The sequence below is a fragment of the Haemaphysalis longicornis genome, unplaced genomic scaffold, assembly GCF_048455015.1.
Source record: "Haemaphysalis longicornis isolate Haplotype H1 unplaced genomic scaffold, Haemaphysalis longicornis Haplotype H1 scaffold_3, whole genome shotgun sequence".
In the NCBI taxonomy this organism is placed as follows: Eukaryota; Metazoa; Arthropoda; class Arachnida; order Ixodida; family Ixodidae; genus Haemaphysalis; species Haemaphysalis longicornis.
Genome location: NW_027526335.1, coordinates 89,627,584 through 89,653,587, shown reverse-complemented (window position 1 = coordinate 89,653,587; position 26,004 = coordinate 89,627,584). Strand labels below are relative to the sequence as shown.

General features: G+C 44.6%; 2 protein-coding genes across 7 annotated transcripts in view; one reads left to right on the top strand and one right to left on the bottom strand.

The window, feature by feature from the left end:
- Positions 1 to 9,069, top strand: part of LOC144174827 (sodium- and chloride-dependent glycine transporter 1-like) — a 193,308-nt gene extending 184,239 nt beyond the window's left edge. For all 5 annotated transcript variants that reach the window (XM_077703738.1, XM_077703736.1, XM_077703735.1 and 2 more), the window contains exon 14: positions 1,969 to 9,069. In XM_077703738.1, the coding sequence (XP_077559864.1) occupies positions 1,969 to 2,142 (174 nt within the window). In that variant the 3' untranslated portion in view covers positions 2,143 to 9,069. The remainder of the gene's footprint in view (positions 1 to 1,968) is intronic.
- LOC144174826 (uncharacterized) overlaps positions 8,865 to 26,004 on the bottom strand; it is a 40,185-nt gene continuing 23,045 nt past the window's right edge. Inside the window, exons 8-14 of one of the 2 annotated variants that reach the window (XM_077703733.1) lie at positions 23,750 to 23,871; positions 21,480 to 21,630; positions 20,487 to 20,577; positions 18,892 to 19,046; positions 18,254 to 18,364; positions 16,587 to 16,725; positions 8,865 to 13,177 (exon numbers count right to left, since the gene is read on the bottom strand). In XM_077703733.1, coding sequence (XP_077559859.1) covers positions 12,998 to 13,177; positions 16,587 to 16,725; positions 18,254 to 18,364; positions 18,892 to 19,046; positions 20,487 to 20,577; positions 21,480 to 21,630; positions 23,750 to 23,871 — 949 coding nt within the window. In that variant the 3' untranslated portion in view covers positions 8,865 to 12,997. The remainder of the gene's footprint in view (positions 13,178 to 16,586; positions 16,726 to 18,253; positions 18,365 to 18,891; positions 19,047 to 20,486; positions 20,578 to 21,479; positions 21,631 to 23,749; positions 23,872 to 26,004) is intronic. The other variant, XM_077703734.1, reaches the window with a different exon arrangement.

Sequence of the window (26,004 nt, the reverse complement as noted above, 5' to 3'; positions counted from 1 at the left end):
GACCGACTGCTGTAACTATTTAACTATTCACGCGTGTATATACATCTATATATATATATATATATATATATATATATATATATATATATATATATATATATATATATATATATATATATATATATATATATATATATATATATATATATATATATATATATATATATATATATTGTAGCGATAAAGTTGGACACAAGACCATCATGGTATGTGCCGTGCGCAGGCATTAGCCATACAGAAGAGTTGTCCAATCTACCCATGAGGCTATGCGCTCACGCCGGTGTCAGCGGAAGAAGCGCCGCAGGACAGGCTTTTGCGCGTGCTATCGGCCATTGTCTGAACACTCAAATCTAGCTGGCGTCACCTCTCTCCCGTAAATTGATCCAACCATCTAAGTGAGCCTCGACCATCTTTCTTACGATATATATATATATATATATATATATATATATATATATATATACAAGGGTGTCGAACCGACACCGAACCGAACCGAAAACCGGAACTGAACCGGTATTTTTGCCGGAACTGAACCCGAACCCGAACCGGAAGTGAACCGAAAAAAGAAATAACGGTTACCGGTTCTAGCAAAACGTTTCGACCCTCCGTTGTTGATATTGCACAGTCAATGCAATTCAGGTCTTTTTTTTCACGTACCATCAACTTCGTACCCGCTCGCGCACTTTCCCCTCCAGACAATGGGACTTTTTTAGGTAGACGCTTTTATAATGTTCCATCTCATGCTCGCGCGTAAAATTTCCCTTTCATTTTGTAACAGCATGATCTGTTATAAGATTCCGCAATGTAGCACACGGAACGATGGCCGGGGATCAGGCGGTACGATGCACACATCCGTTATAACTATCACAAAAGGAATTGCAGTGGTCAGAGCAATAATGCAGTGACTCAGCGTTAACTACAGCTTACTTTTAACAAAAGTGTGGCTAACACATTCGATAAGGTGACAGCTAACAAATTAATCAGGGTGACCAAATAGTCTAATTCATTTTTAGTATTTATGTGTTTGTAGAATTTTTCTGTTTTGTTACAAATATAAAAAATGTGCGCCATTGGTATTAAGCGCTGGTATTTGAACGCGCCAGAACGCAGGCCTAAATTTTAGGCTTCAAGGTTAGCGCGATGCGTGATTTCATTTCGACAATTGCGATTTCAACAAAAAATTAAAGGCAGAAAATATATCCAACCGTCATATCTGTTGGCGGTGGCTTTATGAATAGTCGCTAGGACAATAGACTGGGCGATAAAGTAAGTGGTAAATCGTCGCCACTTCATCTGTTTTTCTAATATCTTGTAATTGTTTAAAGTTTGCTTTGCAATTGCGCCACTGCCCTTGGGAAAGAGCAGCATTTTTAATTTTTGTTTGTATTTTGATTTGACTGTTATTTTAAACTACTAAATGTTTTTTTTTCTAATTTCAGTGATTATTCATCTCATCGAACCGGTTCCCGAACCGGTTCAAACTCCCGATGCGGTTTCCGAACCGGTTCGGTACGTGATTTTGTCGAACCGGAACTGAACGGGAACGAAATGATTTCGCCTGAACCGGAACCGTAACCGAACCGGTATTTTTTTTCGCTTCGACACACTGATATATACACGATAGACCGGGGGCCGGTCTTTGAAAAAGGGCGGCCCGTGGTCGAAACGTTAGAATAAATATTATGTTTTTCAATGTGACTACTCTATCTTGTACTTAACCTTATAGCCAGGAACCTGTTCTCTTAACTATATATATATATATTGTTTGTGTGTGTGTCTATAGTTTTTAATAGGTTGCAAATGAGCAGTGAATGTAGGTGTGCACACATTGAACCAGTGTGTATGTTTTTAATGTGCGCCGCAACTTTTACGCAAGCACTGAAGCTATACTTTACTGCATTGTTATCCTTTGGGTTTGCCCTTTCTTAAATCCAGTTCTTTTATATACATCTTGTTCCCCTTCTACAGCGCATCGCTGTCACCATGCGGCCTACTGAGGGCTGGGGCCCGGCTCAAACCCAGCAGTCGCTGAGGCCCGACAATGTGGACGAGAACGGTAGCATCAACGGCGGCATCGGGCGGGAGAACTCCTTCGACAACCCCTCCTTCAACGTGACGTACACCTTCGAGACGACCATCTGATGACTACAGGACCTCTGCACCTCCCTGCGAAGCAAGAACAGGGCAGCCGACTGAGCACCTCCAACCCGTTCCGGGGACGGAGGAGCCGCTCAGCGGTCGAGGTGCAGAAGGTGCTCAACGCGGAATGTGCAAGCGCCGCTGTGGGCCACTTGTTTCTTCACGGGCCGTCTAAACCGTGCGACGCTGAAGATCAGTCGAGGATGACGGCGACATTCACAGAGTCGAAACAGTAGACTTGACCCTTGCGACGTTCAGGGGAGGTGGTGATAAGCAGCTCCGATTTTTGGAAGACTTCTGTCGTGAGTCGATAAGCAATCTGCTGCTGGTGGAAAGCAAAGCTGGAGTCGTTGTCGACAAAAGTGAACAAATGAGCAGGATGAGCTCTATGAATTGTGTTTGTAGATCGCTGCCTAATGAAGTGCAGTGCACACAAAAGCCGTACGTTTGTGGTTTCACAGGAAGACGACCTCAATGCGAGGGAAGCCCTCTTTTAATGAGACATGAGGTCAACCTAAGAGAAGTTTTCACGTAAAATTTTACGCATATTTTGTAGACATTTTTGTGAATAGGACTCTCCTTCCAACTTCGGATGACCTCCCATGAAATGTGTTATCTCCTTCTAGTTCGCACTTAATTTTCCTTGTTCTTGTTTTTATGAGTGACAGTTGCTATTGCATTATACGTGACTATGTAGATTTAAATGATCTTATGTCTACTAGTTCATTTCATCCGAATCGCCTAGATCATGTGCTGTTTCTTGGGGAAATACCTAGTCATTACGCAAGGGAATTTGTTACTTTTTATTCTTCTTCTGTATCAGCAGCGTCATTAACTTGGACGTAAAGCTTTCATCTCTTGAGGCGGCGTGCGGGCTCACGCAACTGCAGGTGGCTAGACAACTGTTACCTGTTCCTCTGACTATGTCGCATATTAAGCTGGCCGACAATGTGCGCACCACCGTCTCTTTGATGCCGCATATCGGCAATGATATGATCCTTCACACCTTCGCATAGAGACAGTGCGCTAGCTCACGACTCCATGGTGACAATTACGGCAAGAACAACCGCATGTTCGGCACATTCCTGAGATGTGACGCGCCAACAGACACCACGAGCCGTCTTGCTTGCGGTGATGGCATGTGATCTAAGAACTCATACGAGGTCGCTGTAACATAGCATCGTCAAAAGGATGACGCGGAGTTTATCCCCTTCCTTTCCCCAATGCAGCACTGCTTGTACAAAAGAAGAAAACGATATATCGTTGATAGCCTACTTATTTATTTGTTTGCCGTCGCTCTTGTTGAATAATTGCGGTTAAGTTTAGAGAACTCTATGTGAGCTCCTTCAGTGAAGGCGTTGTGTCGTGTACGTGTGGTTGGATTTTCTTGCCCGCGACAACGTTTAACAATGTGAACAAATGCCCTCCCTGTGCTTGAATTGTCAGCTTTTTTTGTGTTCGTGTCATTGTTTTGCTACGCGAGGAATACTCCCAGAGATACCGCTACACGTAGAGGTTGTGCGCCGAACTGCTTACGTGGTGTTTTTTTAGAGACGTATTATTATGTGTAGATTGCTGCTGACACTGTCATGTGCCCTCTTTTGAATATCTGGTGGTTAGAAAAATGTGATCACAGAATTCCTCGTCTCTGTCATGCTGTGTGTGACTCCTCGCATTCGTGTTGACACGTAGTTTAGTAGTATCTCAAGTTGTAGCCGTGTAAAAAAGAAGAATGATAACGTGACAATTGCAAACCTGACGAAGTGCTTGACATTGTACATTCAGATAAGAGGTTATTTTGCATAGCTCCATTTTTGTAGACGATAGTGCATAATTTTTAATGGGGCGAGCTAAATGTCGTTCTGGTGGTTCGAGGTCATCCAAAATGGCGGCAAGATTCTGTAAAGAGAAGCAGGTGGTGTGTCTACTGATCTGTATGGGTTCTGTTACAGGGTGTAACGTATGAGCGGTACGAACCACTTGTATTAGTCATTCCAAACTAAATGTTCAGCTGTTTCTTTTCTTCTGTTGCTTAGTAACCTTTAGGAGTCGTCGTACTTTCTTCTTTCTTGTATTTTTTGTGCTCTAGAACAGATACTCGCACTCGGCTCAGTCAGGTTTCTGTTTCGCAAACATCGCTGTGTGCCGGAGGTTTCTTAAGTGCATTTTTTGCCCTAGCTTGACCAGCTAGATTACCTGAACATTTCGTTTTTGTTAATTTGCTGGGGATACGAGATTGATTGCTCTGCTCAGTTAACACTGGCTGTTGTATTGCGAGTGGTGCTTGTACGTGCATGACTTCACTGGATCACTGCAAACCCTTATTTGTTTATATCTCGTGTGAGCTCTAATTACTCAGACCCCATAGTTTGTCATCACTGTCGCGTTGTGCGCAATAGCTCCTCAAAAGTGATTCAAGTCGTGACTAGTCACTAACAAGCATTCATAGGAATTTCAAAGAAATCCTTCCAGATGTGCGCAATTGGCTGCTTTGTTTTCTCTCTCTCTCAGCTGCTTTAAATAGAAAACCTCTGGATGCCGAGGAGCAGAAGTCATGGTGACTCTATGGTTCTTAATGCTTTGTTGACAAGAAAAATCCTGCGGTGGAGTTTTTTTTTTTCAAGCTTTCTGGGAGTAGTTTTCCTTACTATTTTGGTACAGACACCAAGAAAGAAGTGCCCGTTGCATCTGCCACCTTCCGGGGATGGCATTAACTCCGCCTCCAACACCGATCGCGTTGACGCGTCGTGAGTATGTAGACTGTGCCTAAACACTAGCCTGACTCTGTGTACCGCTCAGAAATGTGAAAGTAGAATGCTGGAGTGTATATAGTGTACATTAGCGTAGCCACACGTGTGTACGTCGCGCTCTTTCATTGTCTCAGTCTCTGTGGACCGGCTTCCCCGTTCCAGAGCATCGCGCCCATGCTGCATGTATAGAGAAGCACTTTGGATGGGACTAATGCTCAGCTGCAGTCACTGGGCCTGATTCCCACGAGCGTGTACCTTTTTTTCTACCAGGAGGAGGGCGTGTGTCATGTGTCACCCTTATAGCCTTGACCAAGTAGTAACAGACTGGGGGCCTGCCCTCTCAACTGTCTCACTGTGTATGCTTTAGAAAACAAGAAAAGAGAACCCTTAGCACGCCCCTATGATAGCTGAATCCATCAGTTACTATATAGAGTTGAATTTCTAGCTAACATTGGATTCAACTCTAACACTTAAAAATGAATTACTGTGCGCTGCATAATTTCTATAGCCCTTATAATACGATTGAGAAAAACCACGTGCAAAAGCACTGTTTTAATTTTACAAGGCTGCAAGCGGAAAATCTAATTTGGAAGAAAGTAAACTCGATACAAGAGGTGGAGTTCTTGTTTGCAGTGAACTGTGTTTTCAATTATGTTCCCAAAAGTTTGAGTGCCCTGGGAGGGCTAGCTGCTTTTGTTCATTGCTCTTCCTTCTTCATTGCTCATCTTCATTGGTTGCTACTTTACTTGGGGTTTTTATTGAAGCAAATATATAAGTATGCCATTCGCTTAAATTGTATATATCAGCTCCTAGGTTATCAGTAGTATTATAAGTGCAAATGATCTGAATTGAAAGCACTGCAGGGAGGTCACTTCTCGTGATTTCATAAGACAAGCAATGGTACCATCCTTACAACTTTTTTAATTATTGCAGCTGTCCCTAATTTCAACGCGATCAGGCTGTTTTTGGTCGCTGATATATGCATACATTATGATATGTGCACGCATAAAGAAAAACACTTCGGGAGGTCGGGAAGGGGTGGGCACCTCATAAATAAACTAGCGTATTAATATTCCTGAGCATATTTTGAAAAGAAAGAGGAAGCAAGAGCTGTGTATTGATTGCGATTGTTATCCTAGATAAAAGACTGTTATCCTATCCTTGCGATTGTTATCCTAGAAAAGCGCTTAATTGTTCAGCATGCCACATATGGCATGCCGCACCAATGTGCATATTAGGCGTACGTTCTTGCGCCTCACCCAAAGTAAAGTGTCTCCAACATTCACCAAAGAACAGCGCAGATTGGTACGAGATGTATATGATGAAATGAAAGCTAGCGAGGTGGTAGTCTCGGGACTATAACTATGATTCACTGTCATTCTGCCACGGCTTTCGCACATGCTAGTTACTACTACGATTGGTCTGGGCAGCCCACAAGCGTACCAAATAGCCAGTTACAGGTCGCGACAGTTCTGTTTTCAAACAGTACCGCTTTTGAGCAGATCTGTGCTGACATAGTTCCAGATGGCGCGTTGGCCAAACGCCATACCTGAGTTCGCAGTTCTGAAACTAGGAAATGGGACTCGTTATATAGCAATATAGACAGCCAAAGCAGTGGAAACACTGAACAGCGCTTACATACACTGAGACCTTGTCCAGTAGCGACGGCCGTTGCGCTAGCTGCACTTCAATCAAGCTTTACCATAGTTGTGTAACGCCGACTCTCCCGTGAACGTTTTCACAGCTTCCTTCTCGCCCTCTCTTCTCATCCCCCTCCTCCTGGAGTATAGTCTTTCACGAGAAGCGCGAGCCGTGGCTGTGCCACTTGCTGGGCGCTCAGCAGACTTCGGCCAGCAAGGGCCCTCCGGATTGTGTGCGGAGAGCAACTAGCAGTCTGGGAGAAGCGATCGATCGTTCCGTCTATATACTGTCGTACCTAACTCGCTTCACACATCGCCGCATCAGATCCAGCGTTGTCTGTCTCTGGGTGGTTTCACCATGAACCGAAGTGGTCAGCAACCATTCCGTGTACATGCGTGGTCTGTTCACTCTGTTCTGGAGGTGAAATTGGCAACCAGCGCTTGAAATCAAGGATGCACGTTGCAGAACAGACGTTAGATGCCGACCTTCGAGCAAGCACGCATACTCGTAAGCGGTTTAACTTAGGGTGGAAAGAAGCGTGTAAGATTTCGTAGTGTAAAGGGAAAGCCTGTGAGCACATGGCGGCAACACATGCAATTAGCACTTTGCTTTTATTTCACTGTAAAACATCCTTAGTCTACCTGCGCAGCACTTCATTGCTACGTAGCATGCACCGCCTCATCCTCCAATGAGTGGCATTAGGATTGGATTGGATTGTTTCTGGTATTGGATTGCATTAGCCTATTTGGTCTATTTACAACTGCGTTCACCGAGAGGCTGTCCAAATGACTGCAACAAACTAAACACAATTGGGTTCAGTGCGTGACCTAGCCTGCTTCCATGTCAAGTAGCCTAATGAAACTTGGCAGGATTACAATTTTACTTCAGCTGCAACGGATGTAAACGTCTCCGTGGTTACGGAGTCATTTGAGTCATCAAAGGCGCTTCATTCTGGGGGATTAGTGCATAATTTGCTTGGGTAGAACTAGATTCAATTGGAGGAACGGGTAGTGTGTCATTGTGCGGTAAGTGGAAGTAGCCAACAGCTTATACCACATAATGTACTGGGACTGGTTTGCTTTGCATACGTTTCAAGTATCCTGCATAATGACCTGGCGGCAAATCGCCGAATTTTTTTATTAGTAAAGCAGCCTTGGGTTAATTTTTTTGTATTTACAATCATTTCTTTCAACTTAAGTTAGTTATGGCAGGAATTAACATTGCAAACTGTAAAGCAGTAATTGTAGAAACCCATTTTTATTGTGGTCACCTAACACCCAGTTTAAGTTGCTTCTAAATGTTTCTGTGGTCTTTGTTACATTATTCCTCAAGGCAACAGTTCCGGCGATATCTTAGGCAGCTCATCGGGGTGGATGGCTCATTTACCAGTTTCAGTTTTAAAATGTGGTGCAAACAAGTGCCGCATTTTTTTGTGTACCGCATTTGTCTGCGCTGCGTTCATGGTCGTCATTTTTTTGCACCTCGGTGACGTTACTTGAAAACCGTCAGAGCTATTTTCTCCAAACACTAACTGCATCTTCGGCCATTCCGTTCTGTTCCGTCAACGACCCTCTACCTGGCTTTTATTTTACCACAGTTCCCGTGCTAACGCATGTGTTCTCGCTCTCCGGTGCTGTCACAAGATGACGTACACGGCGCTCGAGGCCTGTTGGTGACGCTAGGGGTTGACGAGCACTTTCGGGAAACAGCACGAGACGTGTAATATAGGCACTTGAAAAGATGGTTTCGCACGCAATATAGGGAGACAGAACGCAAGGCGTCCTTGCTGGTTTGTGTGATAACGTGTAAATAGATCTATCAGCTCACCATCAACCACACGTAGAGGAGTGCTACACTGAAGTGCGTAGGTTAAAGGCACCTCGATTGTTTTTCCCGTATAATTCGCCACAGTTCTGTTTAGAGAAGAGGAAGAAAAGTAGAGGCAAGTTGATTGTTAACTGCTTTGTGGAAAGGAGCTGCGAGAGATATAGAACAGTGTTGAAGATTTCAGATTTTAAAACCTTTACAAGCCTTCTTTTGTCCTTTAAGTGGTGGTCCCAAAGACACAATGTGGGCTTTGTGTCCTTTTCTTAAACTGAACCTTCCTTTCATTTTTTATCATACACGCGTGCAACCAGTGTCCTTTAATAAAGCTACTTTGTGAAGCGTTCTCCAGTGGACATTTTATTCTTTGCTGATAAAGCGAAAATTTACCCGGCGCAATGTCAGCCATCTGCATTTCCTGTTAAAGTACAGAAGAAACCGTATTTTGTACAGTCGAGCTCAGTGTGTTTGAATGAAGTCAATCACGATGCATTTTCATTGAGCACGGCATTGTTGTTCTTTTTCTGTTTTTGTGTTTCACTCTTCCATCATTTCGAATTAGTTGTGTTACTTTTCTATTGAAAGAGGTGCCTTTGTGACTCTGTACGGGACAGTGTTGCTGTTGACTGCTGTGAGCACTTGTACATTGGACGGGATACATATGTACCTTCAGTTTGATAGCTGAATAAAGCGACCCAGAAAACGGGGTAAAAAATCGCCTCTATGATGTCTTCGGTCCCCTGGACTTGCTTGGCCCCTATTTCTTTGAATATCAGTGACAGAAGAGTCGATGCTTTGGAAAGGAACGTTTATTTTACAGAGTTCCGAAGGTGAGTAATGAAGCATAAGAATGTTCCGGAACTGTCATGTCGTGCGTGTAATACAACAGATATTTTGTTACTCTGTGTTTAGAAGGACAGAAAACCAATTTCTGTCGAGTATATTTTCTCCATCTAGAATGAAAAGACATCACCAAAAATAGTTCAACCCGAAACGGTTTTGCTGATAGCGCTCTAAAACGTGTGAAACGGAATTTTTAGATCGCAGAATCCTCCTTCGCGGCAACATACTTTTAACTGCACGTGAGATGAAAAGAGGTATTTAAAACCTTATCCCCGAATAAAAAACAATAACATGCAGTCTTTGCTATTCTTTTATGCGACTTTTTTATTCTCGCATTGAAACCGACGGAGTTGTTTGGACACGCATGGCCTCCGCAGCCGGCTGCCGTCGGTGCACCGCCGCCAGCTGATCGCGGTGGAGCCACCATAGCGGATGCCACGGGACACGTACGGTAGTGCAGAAGGATCGACATTTGGGCGAGTTGGTATTGGTTGAACATCTTCGAACAACAGCGTAAAAAATTCCCTCGCACTTCCCCGAGGGGGAGAATGTGTAAGTGCGAATGCACGGTTGTTGATTGCGCGATTACGGTGGATATCGTGATCTTAATGAGTAGTCGAGAGATTACACACACGCACACAACTACAAAGAAAGATATTTCACTCGTTATTGCTGGTACCGTTGTCCGGTCCGCCATCATCGTTATCGAGATGCAGGACCAGCGACCGCTCTCGACGATGGCGTGCGCTCGACTAATACCCTCCCGCGCCACGCGGCCGCTACACGAGCGCCCTCACGCGTCGGAATGCGGAGCGCCCGCTACGCGAGCGAGAGCTCTCCCGCCCGAAGTGGAGAGGAGGCGCCCAACACCCGCAGTCACTGAGCGGAGAGAGGAGGAGGAGAGTAGCGCGCGCCCATCTCCCCCCGTTGCTAGGGAAGACGAGGAGCGCGCGCACCCGCAGCTGTTGCTATGCGGACGACGGCGGCGGACGATTCAGGCTCGCTTAAGAAGTGCATTCGCACTTAAAACACAGACACTAGGGGAAGCGTCGTCCTGTCATTTTCTTTCCCTAGTGTCTGTGTTTTTGCGCTATTGTTCGAATTTGTTCTACGTAAGGTAGTCTCGCGTTTTTACACTACATGGCGCAACCTTTCAGACCTCGGAAAGTTTAGTTCCAAATTTAAATTATTGCCGCCTATTTATTTCTAAATTCCTTTCGGGGTCACCACTATAGAAAACGTTGCCTTTCATATGAGCTATAGGACATGCACTCCACAAAAATTCGGTTGTTTGACCTTTTAACTACATATTTCTGGCAGAACGGTACACACATATCTAACCCATCGTTTTAATTCCAGCTGGTAGTGTCGAAGACAAGGTTGTAACTGCACATCATCTTCGTCATGTAAACCTACGAGGTCAACACCTAAGGAATGCATTTGTTGAACAGCAGTCGCGACTTACACGGATGGTGCAGACTCCAAAGTGGACTGGTGCTTCCAACAACCAAGATTTTTATGAGTCAGGGGGCTAAATGTCATTGTCTTGAACTAAGTATCAGATACTCGAGGTATCTTTTACCAGTTCCACTAACTCTTATTCACACTCGGAAAATATAAAATGCGTGCACCGGGAGGCATCTTTTTGTCTGCAAAAGTAATGTCAATGCTCTTTTCATGGGTGTCTTCACTGTGAACTCGCAGGAAAACGCAGCAACGGGTCAGTACCTCTGTAGCACCTAAGCAGTCCTCATGTCGCCATCAAGTGGTGCTGCTCATTTGTAAATATGCAAGATACATAGTTACACATCGCGGGACGCTAGGTTTATGAAATGTATGTTGCATGAGGAGGATATATCTACATGTGGAAAGCGAATGAGGCCTGTAGATGCTTCACGCAGCAAAAAATACCCTGGTTATTGCTTTTCCGAGGAGATGTCAAACAGCTCCTGCGGACATTTAGTGTGGCACTAACCGATTTAGGATTTTTGGAGAGAGGTAACGTCATATTAATGTGCTTTTTCGCGCCGCTAAATGTTGGCACACTGAAGAAAACAAGCACCAAATAAGGCAGAAAAACCAATGCTCTGCTGGCAAAGCACGGTTATAAGAAACTCCCAGCTTTATGACAAAGCGCCCCGCATATAGACTAGCACACAGTCTAAGGGGACACTTAATAATAGACCCTAGCGATAGATTTGCTCAGGGCACGGTATTTCGTCCAAAGCACACTGATTACATAAAAAGAAAACCTCGTGTTTACTCATTATCCAGCGTGATTTTAACAATATCAGTGGCCAAGTTGTGAACAACTTAGCACTTGAGTACAGCTGAATAATGTAACGCGTTAGTTGCTGACGGCAATAGTGATAGTTTTCTCACCGGCATGTGCGTGTAGAAACCCTGTGGCAAAAAAATATAAAATACCAGGATTGGTGGCTGCCATTCTGCTACAAACACTCCAGGCAAAATGCTTGATTATCGCAAATTCTCATGAAAAAAAAGGTTACCCTGTTTCACGCATGCTTGGTCGTTTTTTAATTGCTTTTATTAAAGCTTTTTATCCGCCACAACTTTTTGAAGCTCCCGAAAGCCGCTAAAGGGCGCTTATGTAGAGGTAATTTGAAATGCGAGCTAACAATGCAGGTTTATATCTCTGACTTTTTTTCTTTACCATGATCTATGCCTTTCTGAATTAAAACTAGGTGCGGTGACGAATAATTGACCATGCCGAGAAATGTAACATATACTATTTTATTTTGTATATTTTTACCATCACGCTTGAGATATTTGTCATGGAATGATCTTTGATCTTTCTGCTCATGACCACCGCTATAAAAGTCGCCTTGAAACCCTTTGGAAGTCCTTCCAATTTTTCTTCCGAACTGCTTTCTGCACTACCCTTAAAACTGTTGGGAAGGAAAATCGAACCGGCGGCACTACTCTATTTTTCCAGCGCTGCCTGCCGACAAACATTGCAGAAAAGCCACCCGCTATAATTGTATGGTCAACCCATTGAGTGAGTGAGAGCACGTTTATTCCATTTTGTGGCGCTTACTCCCAGCCCCGCTTATTTCCGCACCGTGCGTCGAGATGCCACCATGACTGTCGTGTGTTAGCATTGCCCTTACTTGACCACGAATGTGCAATGGTGGCTACCTCGGGGATCAAATAGCGGCAACATCACCCATTACATGAACACCGCTACCAATATAATAATCTAATTTGAGTACCATCCCCCAAAGAAGTAATTCACTCTTGATTTGTGTTATTCTGCGTCCCATATTACAAATCCAGATATATTCCAAACGTGCTTTAAAAACACCGTCGAGAGGAATCGTCTTTACGCAATACTGACGGTTTCTCTTGCGGGACTTAAAAATACCAATATCATTACTGCTGCTGGCGAGGCTTGAATGAATGAGCTCAAAACAAAACAAATTCTTTAGGAAAAACAATGCCACAAATCTTGTCACACCATTAGCGCATGTCTCATGTGCAATGCCCATGCGATTGACGCTACACACTCCTCCTTGTTGCAAAATAAATAAGGGATATATTTACGTGAGGTACAATTATAGGGAATGCTTGAGTGTTTCCACCTGATTATGTGAAAAAAGGGGGACTGGTTGTGTAAAGAGTGGAGTCTTGTTTTGTAGTTCTTGGCATTTGTGTTTTCCTCGCGCCGCAGTTGCTTTATCTGCACTTTTCCGCGATTTACACTGATGTTGCCATAGATCTCGCATAGAAACCCTTTTTTGTTTCTCCCCCTCCTCGCATGGTCGTCCTTTCGCTCAGGTCTACGCGAAACTCTCTCCGTTCTGCGCCCTCTGCGCAACGCTGAACTTCTGCAGTTCTCCACGGATAGCGCTGAGCATAGCCTGAGTGGAATCTCGAATGCTGGAAGCCTTCGTCGGTGATTGTCCGGAGAGATCTGCCGTCGGAGAAGACACCGTGTCGCCCCGTGTTAACCGGCAGTCCTGAAAAAAAAACGAGAAGTTCGATGACCATTAAACTCAGGTCAGGTATTTACGTACTCCCAATTTTCACTACCCACCGAAGGCACCCAGCAAGGCTCAATTCTCTCCCCCACTCTTTTCAATGTAGCCTTAATACCTCTTGCCCGGGCTCTGCTCCAGATTCTGCTTTCGCGGAGTATACAATACTGAAAGGTAAAAGCCAATATAGTGCTATTGCTGCCATTGTAGCAAAGCCAATGGTCACTCAAAAAGCATGTTACGACACTTTGCGATGGTGTCCCACAAATGTCCTTGCCGTGTTCTGTTGATATGATGAGGAAGATGAGCCCCATACAATCGCGAAAATTTTCCTGTTTTGACATCACAAACATCTTCATCACGCTAGCGCGTTCAAATAGGGACATAGATATAGGCTTATTTTTTTTTTTTTTTGCTGCATGACACGACCAAGTCTTTGCTGCACTGATTCTTCCAGATCGATCTGCGCATCTTTTTCTTGGGCCAGTACTTGTTTTTTTTTTTTTATGTGCTCGCGTCCCCTTCGACAACAAATCGCCAAACTCCACGCCAATTCCGCCGGGATTTGCACTTCGGTCACAACTTGCAATTATCCTCCACCCTACGCATACTGCCTGCAGCACTTCGCGGGCCAAATACGAGAAGACGTTTTGTTCATATGGGATGTATTACATGTTTGTTAAAGCCCACTATGCGTCAGTTTACGATGACTTAAACAAGGATCAAAAGTAGATAATGGTGCACACGAGTGCTTTCTGCACCACATCCTCACTTGATCTGTTTACAATTTCATTTTTAAGTATCATCATCGTCATCCTCATCATCACCAGCCTACCTACGCCCCATGACAAGGGGGGAAGGGGGGTCTCGGTTCTGGCAGCCTTGATGCCTAGGTAGCATAAGAGGGCTTCCCGCCAGTTACCCGCTCATGACAGGCTGTAGACGTTGTAGTCACGCCCCGGGGGTTGAAAAGAAGGTCCCCTTCTCCCCGTGTAGTCTGAGTGGCGCTGGCCACCACCCTCAAGTGTCAGATACACCTCTAGTAAATATAAATAGCCCAGAAAGTGAAGGAGAACACAGTCGCCCAGATAGCCGAATCGGTAAGGCATTCGACATGTAATCGAAAGGCGTGGGTTCGGTCCCCACTCTGGGCGCGTGTTTTTCTTTCTTTCTTCTGTGTATTAAAAAAAAAAAAAGAAATGTTCACCTCATTAACCGTAGTAAAAAAGAAAAAGAGCCTAACCACACCCCTATGCCTCCTTTGGCGTCGTAGACTGCTGACCTATCTTTCTGTATTTCCTCAACGAGCCCCTCATTTCCTTACTATATTATTCTGCGAAAGCCTAGCGAGGGTCTCGGTTCTGGCAGCCTTGATGCCTAGGTAGCATAAGAGGGCTTCCCGCCAGTTACCCGCTCATGACAGGCTGTAGACGTTGTAGTCACGCCCCGGGGGTTGAAAAGAAGGTCCCCTTCTCCCCGTGTAGTCTGAGTGGCGCTGGCCACCACCCTCAAGTGTCAGATACACCTCTAGTAAATATAAATAGCCCAGAAAGTGAAGGAGAACACAGTCGCCCAGATAGCCGAATCGGTAAGGCATTCGACATGTAATCGAAAGGCGTGGGTTCGGTCCCCACTCTGGGCGCGTGTTTTTCTTTCTTTCTTCTGTATATTAAAAAAAAAAAAAGAAATGTTCACCTCATTAACCGTAGTAAAAAAGAAAAAGAGCCTAACCACACCCCTATGCCTCCTTTGGCGTCGTAGACTGCTGACCTATCTTTCTGTATTTCCTCAACGAGCCCCTCATTTCCTTACTATATATATATATATATATATATATATATATATATATATATATATATATATATATATGTAGGGAGCAGTCGAACTTTTGAAGATGGTAGAGAACACAAGAAAAGAAAACTTTCAACAAGGTAAAAGCACGATTGTTGCCAACGTTTCAGCGAAGAGACTTCAGCAAAGAGACTCGCCCTGACGAAAGCAAGTCTCTTTGCTGAAACGTTGGCAACAATCGTGCTTTTACCTTGTTCAAAGTTTTCTTTTCTTATATATATATATATAACTTTGAACAAGGTAAAAGCACGATTGTTGCCAACGTTTCAGCAAAGAGACAAGAAAAGAAAACTTTGAACAAGGTAAAAGCACGATTGTTGCCAACGTTTCAGCAAAGAGACTTGCTTTCGTCAGGGCGAGTCTCTTTGCTGAAGTCTCTTCGCTGAAACGTTGGCAACAATCGTGCTTTTACCTTGTTGAAAGTTTTCTTTTCTTGTGTTCTCTACCATCTTCAAAAGTTCGACTGCTCCCTACATATATATATATATCTATATATATATATATATATATATATATATATATATATATATATATATATATATATAAAGCAGGAATCGGAGCTGTTTCACAGATACGAGGTATATTTTTGGACAGAAATGCGTGGTAGTTGGGAAGCTCTCGCCTCAGGGCAAAAACAACAAGCAGGGGACTTGAACAGCTCCAAGATGACGCGGAAAAGCGAGGCATTCTTCGCCTCTATTCGTTAGATCACTTTCAGCACTGCCCACATAGCAGAGAACAGACGAGCACATGAATGACGCTGAAGACGGGCGTTGTGACAGCAGCTGGGTAGCGCGCTACCGAACCTCAGCAATAACTGGTGAAATTAATCGATATGAAAATTATTAATATTATTATCATCATCATCATCATCGTGAACATGGTGCAGCCGTAGTTGTAACTTCCTCGCACATTAGACGTGAGAAATTGCAAAAATGCTTGCGAACATTGCGCCTGTAAAGCTTGCTTTTCTGTGAGAGTGATACGTACGCTCACGGAGCCGACTTGCAAACTTAAGAGACGCGCGAGTTCTGAAAATTGTCGCCGACATTGCAAACAAAAACACCGTGAACTTTACATCATGAATAAATACTATCCACTGAGAAAAAAGAACAATGGAAGTGTTACTTCATTACTAATTCCCGCCGGTGTCATGGCTCGCGAGACCACGTTAACATAACTGCTCCTATAACCCGCGCGCAGTTCCTTGTTGCCACGATACAAGCTGCATTAGCTAAATAGTTTACTTGAAAACGAAAGGGTCGGCACTATCGAGAATATCAGGCCCGAAAGCTTAGTGAGTGGCTTATTGAAAAATAAAAAGAAAGAATAGCGACAATTCTCAGGTGTGAGGAACAAAAAACCACTTTGCCCACTTGACCAACGAGATTTAATGCGTCGATTCACGTGGCGACGTAGACACCGCACGTTCTGTTGTAGATACCTAACATGGTTACCATGATGAAAGTCAACGACTGCCCCAAACTGTTATCCCTCGACTTACGATACAACGATCATAAAACCACCACTAGCTGCTCACCAGGAAAGAAGTTTGCGCGGCGGCTTCCGACGTCTTGTAAATGGACCATACCACGCGGGGCTTCCCAGCGGGCAGGTCTGCTGTGGTCTGCGTCAGCACGTCTTTCTTCTCGGGCGCCTCCTCAGGTGGGAACGGAAGCCTGCGCACGTGTTAAAGGATTTATTTATTTATTTATTTATTTATTTATTTATTTATTTATTTATTTATTTATTTATTTATTTATTTATTTATTTATTTATTTATTTATTTATTTATTTAAAGTAATTAATTATTTTACTAACAATCATTGAATAATCCATTTCATATTACCGTCGCAGCCTTTCGGCTGCCGCGTAAGTAGTGGTTACAATGGCTGGGCGCCACAAAGCACTTAAAACAAAGACAGAAGCACATCGAAAACAAGATTAAGAGAAGCCGTACCCTAGTGCGAAGCACAAGCGTATTGGCACGAGAACAACCCTTTTCTAAAAGGCATTCGAAGGCATCACCCTTTGAAGGCTCCTTTCTCTCGCCCCGACATAGTGCCCTGCAAAACTGATGACCCGGACTTGATTCGAAGACGCAACCTTCTCATCCCCTACAAGCTCATATTTTTAGGGCTAGATCTTTTACGATGCTGGTGATAAGGCGGGAATACGTAACGTGATCACGGAGCCAAACTATAAATTTCTTTCATGTACAGGTGTCATGGAAGCCTGCCCACTGCCCGCTTGTTTGATACGCGCGATATCCTGTTCTACCATTATGCTGCACAAACAACCCTACCCGGCTTTGAATATCTTATACCAAGAAAACGATATTTAGTTTTCTGGCAGGGTATAGTAAGATATCTGGAGTTGGAGAGTTTTGTGCTTGCCATTTTTTATATGTTTACACTTTCTGGAATTTTATAGGTGACTATTACGGGCGACCAACCAGGATAAGAAGGCGCACATTTTCCTTCGCCTTTTCTGCTTCTTCTATATATAAGCTGTGAGTGTACATTATCTGCCTCACGTTTCTATCAAAGCCGCTTAAAACACCATTTCTAAATTTTAAGCGCCCAAGCCGGCGAGTGGTTTTCGGCATAAAACTTCAAGCGATTAACACATGCCTCCGCCGGGCTACACTCTCGTGCTCAATTTGCAGGCAGTCAATTTACCTCATCTATAACTCTGCGTGTTTCATTGGGAATCTTTTAGCCAGAAACTAGAAAATGTGGTATCATTCATAAAATTCTATTTCATTATGTGGCTTTTCGTGTTTCTAAGCGGCTTTACACCTCGTTTGTCATCCTGGCTATCCCTACAATGCCGTGAATAAAGTTTTTAAAGCAGGTACACAAACAAAAACGTCTGAGAGACCTCCTATATCCATCCTGCTTTCTATCTTATCCTACAGTTAGTTTTCTCGGTTTCTGTATCATTTGCCTGCGTATTTTATTTATTTTGTTTACAACGAGCAACCAACTATTATTAACCATGCTATGATAAGGTTCATAACTGACCTCGCTTTCGAATAAGCCTTCACCAGAGCTGATGTCGATACGCTTTCTAGTTAAGAAGCATGCTCTACAAGGCAACAGGAGGGGCAGGGTACCGCCAACAGCCTGAAGGCCTCCAAATTTTGAGAGCACGACAGTGTTCTCCTACTGAACACCAGAACCGCGAAACGAGGTATTAACTCACATCTGCGACCGGACAAAGGCGCTCGCCGAAGAATGACGTGGCTTTGGCACCTTGAGGCTGCTGGTCCTTCGCATCGCACCAGCAGACGGAGAGACTCGCTGTCTGCGGAGGCTTCCGGCCGTATCGAAATAGGGGTACATTAGAGAACAACAGAGACTGCGTGCGCAGTTTGCGATTGGTTATTGTGATTGCTCGTCAGCTTCAGTACAAACGCGTATTCTATGAACAATGACTTCAACGGAAAAGTTTATTCGTTTCCGGAAACTTTATGTCTATGCAATAAACTTTCGATATTTCAACATCGGCGTCTCCGCTAAGCTTGTGGCAACCGAATTAAGCAAATTGAAATTATGTAGCCCTAAATCCTGAATCCTGACTGCTCATATAAATCTGGTCGAGTTTAGCTACTCCAAATTGACATCAATTATGCCGAAAAAGGTGATAAAATTTAAATTTTATAATACCACATGGTGCAACGTTTACATTAGTTTTTTATTTTTTTAAGATTTTCTGGCCGCTTAATTTATGATAACGACTTAATTTGTAGCATTTATGGGTGCACAGCATGTCAGGAAAAGTTTCACAGTATGCTGCACGCTAAAGCCAGCTATATAAAAAAAAAACAGGGGCGCTCTCACCTGCCGTAAACCTTCTTAGCCGCTGCCTTTTCGAGGGCGCTGTCCAAAATGTCCCCAATTTTCTTTTTCATGTTATCCAGTTCCTTCTGGGCCTCCTTCAATTCTTCGTCTGAAGATGGCTTGTTCGTCTTGACGGCATCATTTGCTTCCGAGTTCTGTAGCGCCACGACAAAATACAGAGAAACAGTTTAAGCTCACGCGCCCCACTTGTGGCACTGTGTCCGCAAAGCACGTATCGAGCCGATTGAGGTTTCCCAGGGTGGCGCTGTCGTGAAAAGTCAGGAGAATAACACCACTTGATAACAACTCAAACTATAGAGAACTGCCATCAGTTTTGGCGATTTCCCCAAATACTGATTGCTCGAGATTTTTCATGCCGTGGCTTGAACACCCGAAATCAGGGAGGATGGAAGGAGTATTACCGTATTTGCACGATTCTAACGCACCCCCGTTTGTAACGGGCAGTTACGTTTACTAAGGGAAAAATTTTTAAAATAATTTGGCGCTGATTCTACGGCGCTGCTGTTAAAAACATGACACCATGTGCCTGGCAGAAGGCGCATTATTTGGCGTATACGCAACGGCGGCATTAAAAATCCCTTGTGCTTCATAAACTTGCTTATTGAGCTGCTTCGAGCATTATAACTGAAGCGGGGAACATTGAAAGCTCATTCGGTTTTGAGCCCGATCGTAGCGCGCACGCAAATTTTAAGGCTACTTTTAGCGAAAAAGGGTGCGCGCTAGAATCGTTCAAATACATTACATCCCTATTTTGGTGTACTTTACTGTGCTGTTCCTACAACAATTATTTCAAGGCTGATGTTCTTAACATAAATGTTCTTTTTTTTTTTTTTTTGGAGTCAGGAACGGGCTACGGTCAGAGAGTCAGGAACGGGTGCCCGAGAGTACTATAGGGTACTATCTTGGTGCTCCCGTATTTTCAATCTACCAATTGGCGTGCGGGTATTTTTCATACAAAACATCCGTGCTCATAATCCCTGCGCTTTACGTTTCAGGGGAATTTCAAAAAAACTCCGTAGCCCATTTCTGATACTTTTCGATGAGCTTGCAACCTGTAGCACTGTATCGGCAAAAATGTGACCAGGGGCGGTATTCTCGAGTTTTGTCCCTTTCAAAAGTGTCCCTTTTGGCGAGCCCTGATTGGCTAAAAGCAAACAACCGGAAGTGACGTAACGCAAGCGCGGCAAACCTACTGCCAACGCCCACTGCTTAACCGGAAGTACGTCACGATGAAAGGGACTCAAAAGGGAGATTTTCAAAAGGGACAGTTACGAGAATACCGCCCCTGTGCTTCGTTGAATGCCTTTTTATTAACGCTGGGCCCACCAAATTAGACACGTGGTTCTGCCGTTCACTCCACTCATGAGAAAAAAAAATACGATGGGTGATGACAGTACAGGCATGACCGCACATTTTGCTCCACCTAGCTCTTCACTGTGTACACTGTGCACTATCCGCGACTTACTCGTTACTCCATCTGGCTGGCGTTACCCTGGTAACGCCTTTGCACGCCTACAAAGTTACAGTTACACACACAGAGGGACATAATTGCGCATTACAACTCAAATCGGTACCTCGTCTGAAAGAATTGAAGTTGCGACACTGCTTTGGTGGCTCCTTTCCGTCTTCTGTTCGGCAGATTCCGCAGACGTGGTCGACTCGAGCCTGCGTCAACGGACGGGCAATAATTTGGTGTATTCACTTGTAGGGTTATATAAAAACAGCAATAAAACACACAGGCAGCAATTTACGAGCATACCTGCACCAAGTTAATCTCTAAAAGCTGTGAAAGGTTCAAATGTGGAGCCTTATGAGCCGAGGCGAAGGCCGCGATTCTAAAAGGCACCGCAGTGAACACATCTCGCTTAATGCGGGAGGGTGCCACGACGTTTTTTTTTTTTCTTCCTAAAGCCATCTTTGTCTTTTACTTCCATTATCTGTAAAGTATCTAGTATTTGTCGCTTGCAATACATGTGCTCCAGCCTGTCTGCTTGCAATGTTTTTTTTATTTATTTATTTATTTACATGTGGAACTTGCGGTAACTCCTCTTTTTCTCTGCAAGCTGCCACCTCCAGGCAGATAAGCCTTTAACCGATGCGGTGCACTAATTTTCTCTTCGGGTGCCGGTACTTCGGCGTAGGTTTCGTAAGGCTTAGCGACAATATTTGAGTGAGTGGTGATACTTCTCGTCAGGACAGAAGCCACCAAGTAGGAACTTGTCACGCACCCTCGGGCTTCAAAGCCTATTTCAAGGACTAGTTTCAGTGCCGGTTGGTATGCCATTAAGGCCGTTGTCTGAACGGGAGAGTAATTTTACGGCCCCATCTAATAAAAATAGTAACAATTCATCAAAGCGATCGAAACGGCTAGTTGGTCTGACATGAGTAGATTGCAAAGCGCTAAGACGGTACGAACAGGAAGAAAAGACACGCCACGCAGTGCAGTGTTGTGTCTCAGTGTAGTGAGTCTTTTCTTTCTGTTCGTCTCGTCTTTAGAGTTTTGCATTCGAACATAGCAGTTCGGCAAAGGGCGTAATTCTCTTATGTGCAAAGGCATGCCCCCTCACGAAGTGTCGCTGTCGCTTCCGGAGTCCTCCCTGTGCACCACCGACTGAAAGTTCTTTCGAGGTAATGGCAGTGGGCACTCCGCTGCATCGGATGTCGGCTCGGGTACGTGGTCGAAAAGGCCTCCTTGTATCTCGTCCAACCCGTGGTCGACTGAAATTGAGTGCAGGAAACATCCTCTGCGGCTTACATAAAAAAAAACAGGTGTAATCATGTCTACATTACATGCGTACACATATCGTCCCAGATACCACACAGGAAACGCATGTGGAAACGCAAGACAGTTCGAGTGGACTTGGAAGGCAGGTTTGATTTACTTTGCGCTATAAGTTTGAGATGTTGTGCGGCGTTAGATGAGGTGTTAGTCGAGCAGTTCTTTCAAGATCATCGGACGTCACACCGAAAACTACCTTGCCGCCAGTGCCCCACTCATGTACACGCATAGCATGCACACAATCGAAGAATCGCAGAAGAGTGCGCATGAGGGCGTGTCATGTGCTCGGAGCACCGGGTTCCTTACGAACTTAATCGCTTCTTTGCTTGCTCCCTTTCACAGATGAACGATAATTGTTGAAGTTTAATTTACGCTCATCCCTCCATTTGTTTTAAAATTGTCCTAGTACTCAAAAGTGGCGTGGAAACTAAGGAGGGTGGAAACCCATTCTTCTTATTTTGTTCGCTCTTGAGCGTTCTTCGAAGTTTTCCATAACTAACAAGGTTTTTTTTTTGATAAATTAACATATTACTATCGAACACTAAACGCACAGAAGCCCGATTGAAAACGGAAACTGTTGTGATTGATTGATTGATTGATTGATTGATTGATTGATTGATTGATTGATTGATTGATTGATTGATTGATTGATTGATTGATTGATTGATTGATTGATTGATTGATTGTGGGGTTTAAGGCGACGAAGCTACACAGGCTATGAAGCGCGCCGTTGTGGAGGGCTTCGGATTAATTCTGAGCTCGTGGTGTTCTTTAACCTGCACCGAAATCTCGATACACGGGCGTTTTCGCTTTCCGCCTCCATCAGAAACGCGGCCGCCGCGGCCGGGAATCGAACCCGCGTCCTGGGGCTCAGCAGCCCAACGCCTTCTACTAAGCCACCACGGCGGGTCTTCTATACTAGAACAACGCCACCTGTATAAACATTGCCTGACGCGTCGTCCGCCTTCCAATGGGAGCAGTAGGGACGCTTAGTTCAGCCACTCCTCCGCTATGTGGCGCGCGCCGGCGGACGTCCCGCCTTGCGTCAGTGCTCGCGAGTCGCGGACGCTGCTCCCACTTCTACGACGCGTGTCTGTCAGCTTGACTGTTGAGTTTCAATATCCATTTAGTTCCCATTGGTTGCGGAGGTATAGATGGGCTATCGCTCTCGGCAGGCGCGCATGCGTGTTCTCGTCAAGTCGTGACGGGGCGTTAGTTCTGGGGCCACTGGTGATCTCGTCCAACGGGTCCCCCTCTTCATACTTGCTGCATTTTTCGAAAGATGACTGACGGAACGGCTTCGTATTCTTGCAGCTTGACACCGTTTGCTTTGCGATAAAGCGGTTTGCTTCCACTGTACTGGTGGTTGTAGTAAAGCACTTTTAATAAGGAACAGGAGCAGCCGCATAGCTAAAAATATTTCTCGGGTCGTGTAATACGCCGGCGAAAAACAAGACGAAAAAGAAAGAGAGCCTGCATTTTCTTCAATAGTTCTTTCTTTTGTTTTTGCATATCAACATACCTATGCGGAGTGCGAGCAGCATGGACGAAACAAGATCGAAATGCGGAGGGGACCGAGGGGGGATGCCCCACTCAGGAAATGTGGGGGCCCGTGATCCAAATACGTAAGCGCGCAAAGCCGGCATCAGCCTGCGGCAGCAAAAGTGCTTTGGCGTGCGCCGTGGCGCCGGCAGTTTTATCCGCGACAGACCAATACGATGGCCATGGTGAAAAACAAGAAGCCGTTAGAGCGCCGCTTGGGGAACGCTACACAAATTGTCAATTATTTTGCATAGATTCCGAGAAGCGGCGCTGGCGAGCGGACATGAAAGCACGCAGGAAGGCTACGGGGCGGGAAAGGGTAGGAGAGAGCAACAGGAGAGTGGCTGTTTGGCCATTTTTTGCCCACGCGTTGAGCAATGTTTATACAGGCACGGTTGGCTAGAAAGATAGGTTGGATAATTGTAACTTTCAGCGGGACAAGGTCCAAGCCAACGGGTTTAATTACGAATCAACACACAAGCGCGCATATATCTCCCTAGGTTTATGCGCACCAACCTTCGTCATAATCTTCGCTTCCGTACAGCTTGCTGCTAGGGACTGTTGGCTCATTCTGACGTCGATCTGGCTCGTAAGCCTTGTTCACGAAGTACTCGCTGAGATTCTTCGGTCGGTTGCGCCTGGAAAGTGGATAGTTATCACAGAGTAATCCATGAGGTATCAAAAAAATTAGTTAAACTAAAGAGCACAAGCAAGCTCCTAAGGGTAAATGTTGAAATTGACGAAATAGTTCATTAAAGGAGCCATGAAGAGAAAATGCAAGTTCGTTTTATTCGAAAGATTTCGTGTTTTATAGTGCCCCCAGCGCTTGTCCGGATACAAACGGTGCTTTATTCACTGAGAAATTAAACGATTTAGGTTAAAATTTTGATTTTCCCGCTCAATCGTGCGTTTTCGTGGTCCCAAGTGACATCACGGGAACCGACCGCTCTGCAGCCTAGAGTACCTTCATTCACGCATCCGCCGTACAGGGTAGAGACACGTATACGCTGGCGCCGCCATTTTCGGTTGCTCGCTCGCCGACGAAGCAAGTCATTGTGTCAAAACCGCGCTAAAATTATCGCCGCAACGCGGTTTACTGAAGAAGTTTGAATCATATTGTCTGTTTCGCGTTGCTAGGTCTCGTGGGAAACGAAAAGAATAACGCGTTGAGCCCGTTGGCCCAATTGCGGCGGCACGGGACCGTTCAAAGGTTGTCTCCACCCTGTACAGCGGTGTTGGTTTGTTCCGGCGTTTCTTTGCGTTCCGTAACCTAGATGGCGCCACCATACCGTGGCAAGCATTTGGTTTGTTTTTGCCCGCATTTAAACCTGCTTGTTTTTGTTCTGGGAGAAAATATTCGTTCCCTGAAACAGTGCTCGCTCGACAAATGGGGTCACGTAAGACACCGTTGCTTGCGTCAATCGGCCAGTGTCGTCTGAGACAACCCCAAGCCCCGTAGTGCTGTGCAGCTGGCTAAACCAAGCATGCTGTGCGCAGTACGAACAGCAGAACGCATCAGTACTTCTATGTTTACATGTGCTTTCGTAACTTCCACTGTTTGTCCCATCATTCTTATTGCTTTGTAAAAAATGTGCCCTAAATTTAAGCACAAATCGCTCGTTCGTCTACTTTGTAAGCTCTACCTAATTTTCGTCTGCTTCTGCCAGCCTCCGCCAATCGCAGAGCTGAGCTCATGTGACATCATAGGTTCAGTTGCGGGAAATGAGCTGGTGGGTCGCATGACCATTCCCGTTTTTCCTAATTATGTAGCTTATTTGAGCGAAGTTTACGTTAAAAGTGGTGTCAGTATGATTCTAACGAGGCAATCTTTTGAATGAACCCAACTTGTATTTTCTCTTCATGGCTCCTTTAAGAACGACTCCTAGTAAACTGCGATCCTAAAAATCAATTGTATTCTAGAAGGGTTTGCTGAAGGGCCAGATGGTACATTGTGCTACCAATAAAAACAGCGCAAAAGACAGGACAAAGTAAGGAACCACGAACCACAGGCGCTGACGAACAACTGAGCGCTTTATTTCAGCAGGAACATATACTATATAGGAAAAAATAAAAGTGCGACAAGAACGAAAACAGAACGAAAAAAGATATTACGTAGAAAAAACGATATGCCGTGACAAAACGTAATCCACCATGTGCCGATACAGCGTCAAATGTTCATGATAAGTACACCATTTCTTTCTCCAGAAGGGAAACCATTGGATCTTTTTTTTTTCTCTTTTTTTCGTTCTTCTATGTTTTCCTACCTATATGTTCCTGCTGCAATAAAGCGCTCAGTTGTTCATCAGCACCTGTGGTTTGTGGTTTCTTACTTTGTCCTGTCTTTTACGCTGTTTTTCTTCCTATTACAATTGTCTTCTAAATGCAAAAGTAATTGTAAGTGTAATCCCCGCCATCATTATCATCATCAGCTTGTTAGTGTAAACTGCACGACCAAGGCTTCTACCATGTTCCTACAACCACTCGTGTCTTGCAAATGCCGTAGCCTATTTTTTGCCTCTAAATTTTCTGATCCCTACCCTCCATCGACTTAAAAAGTGCATTAAATGTACGTGCTCTCAACAATCAACAAAACGCGAACAAGACGTTTTGGGCCTAGCACCCAGATTTCGCGACTGCTTTTAAAATATCCTAACCGAATAACTTTCTTAGCTTTAATAAAGAAAACTTCAGTTGAGAGTACGCGAAGCTTCCTCACATCAAAAGTGCGTCAAAAGTGCGTCCAACCTTCGATGATAGTGCGTCCGATCGAT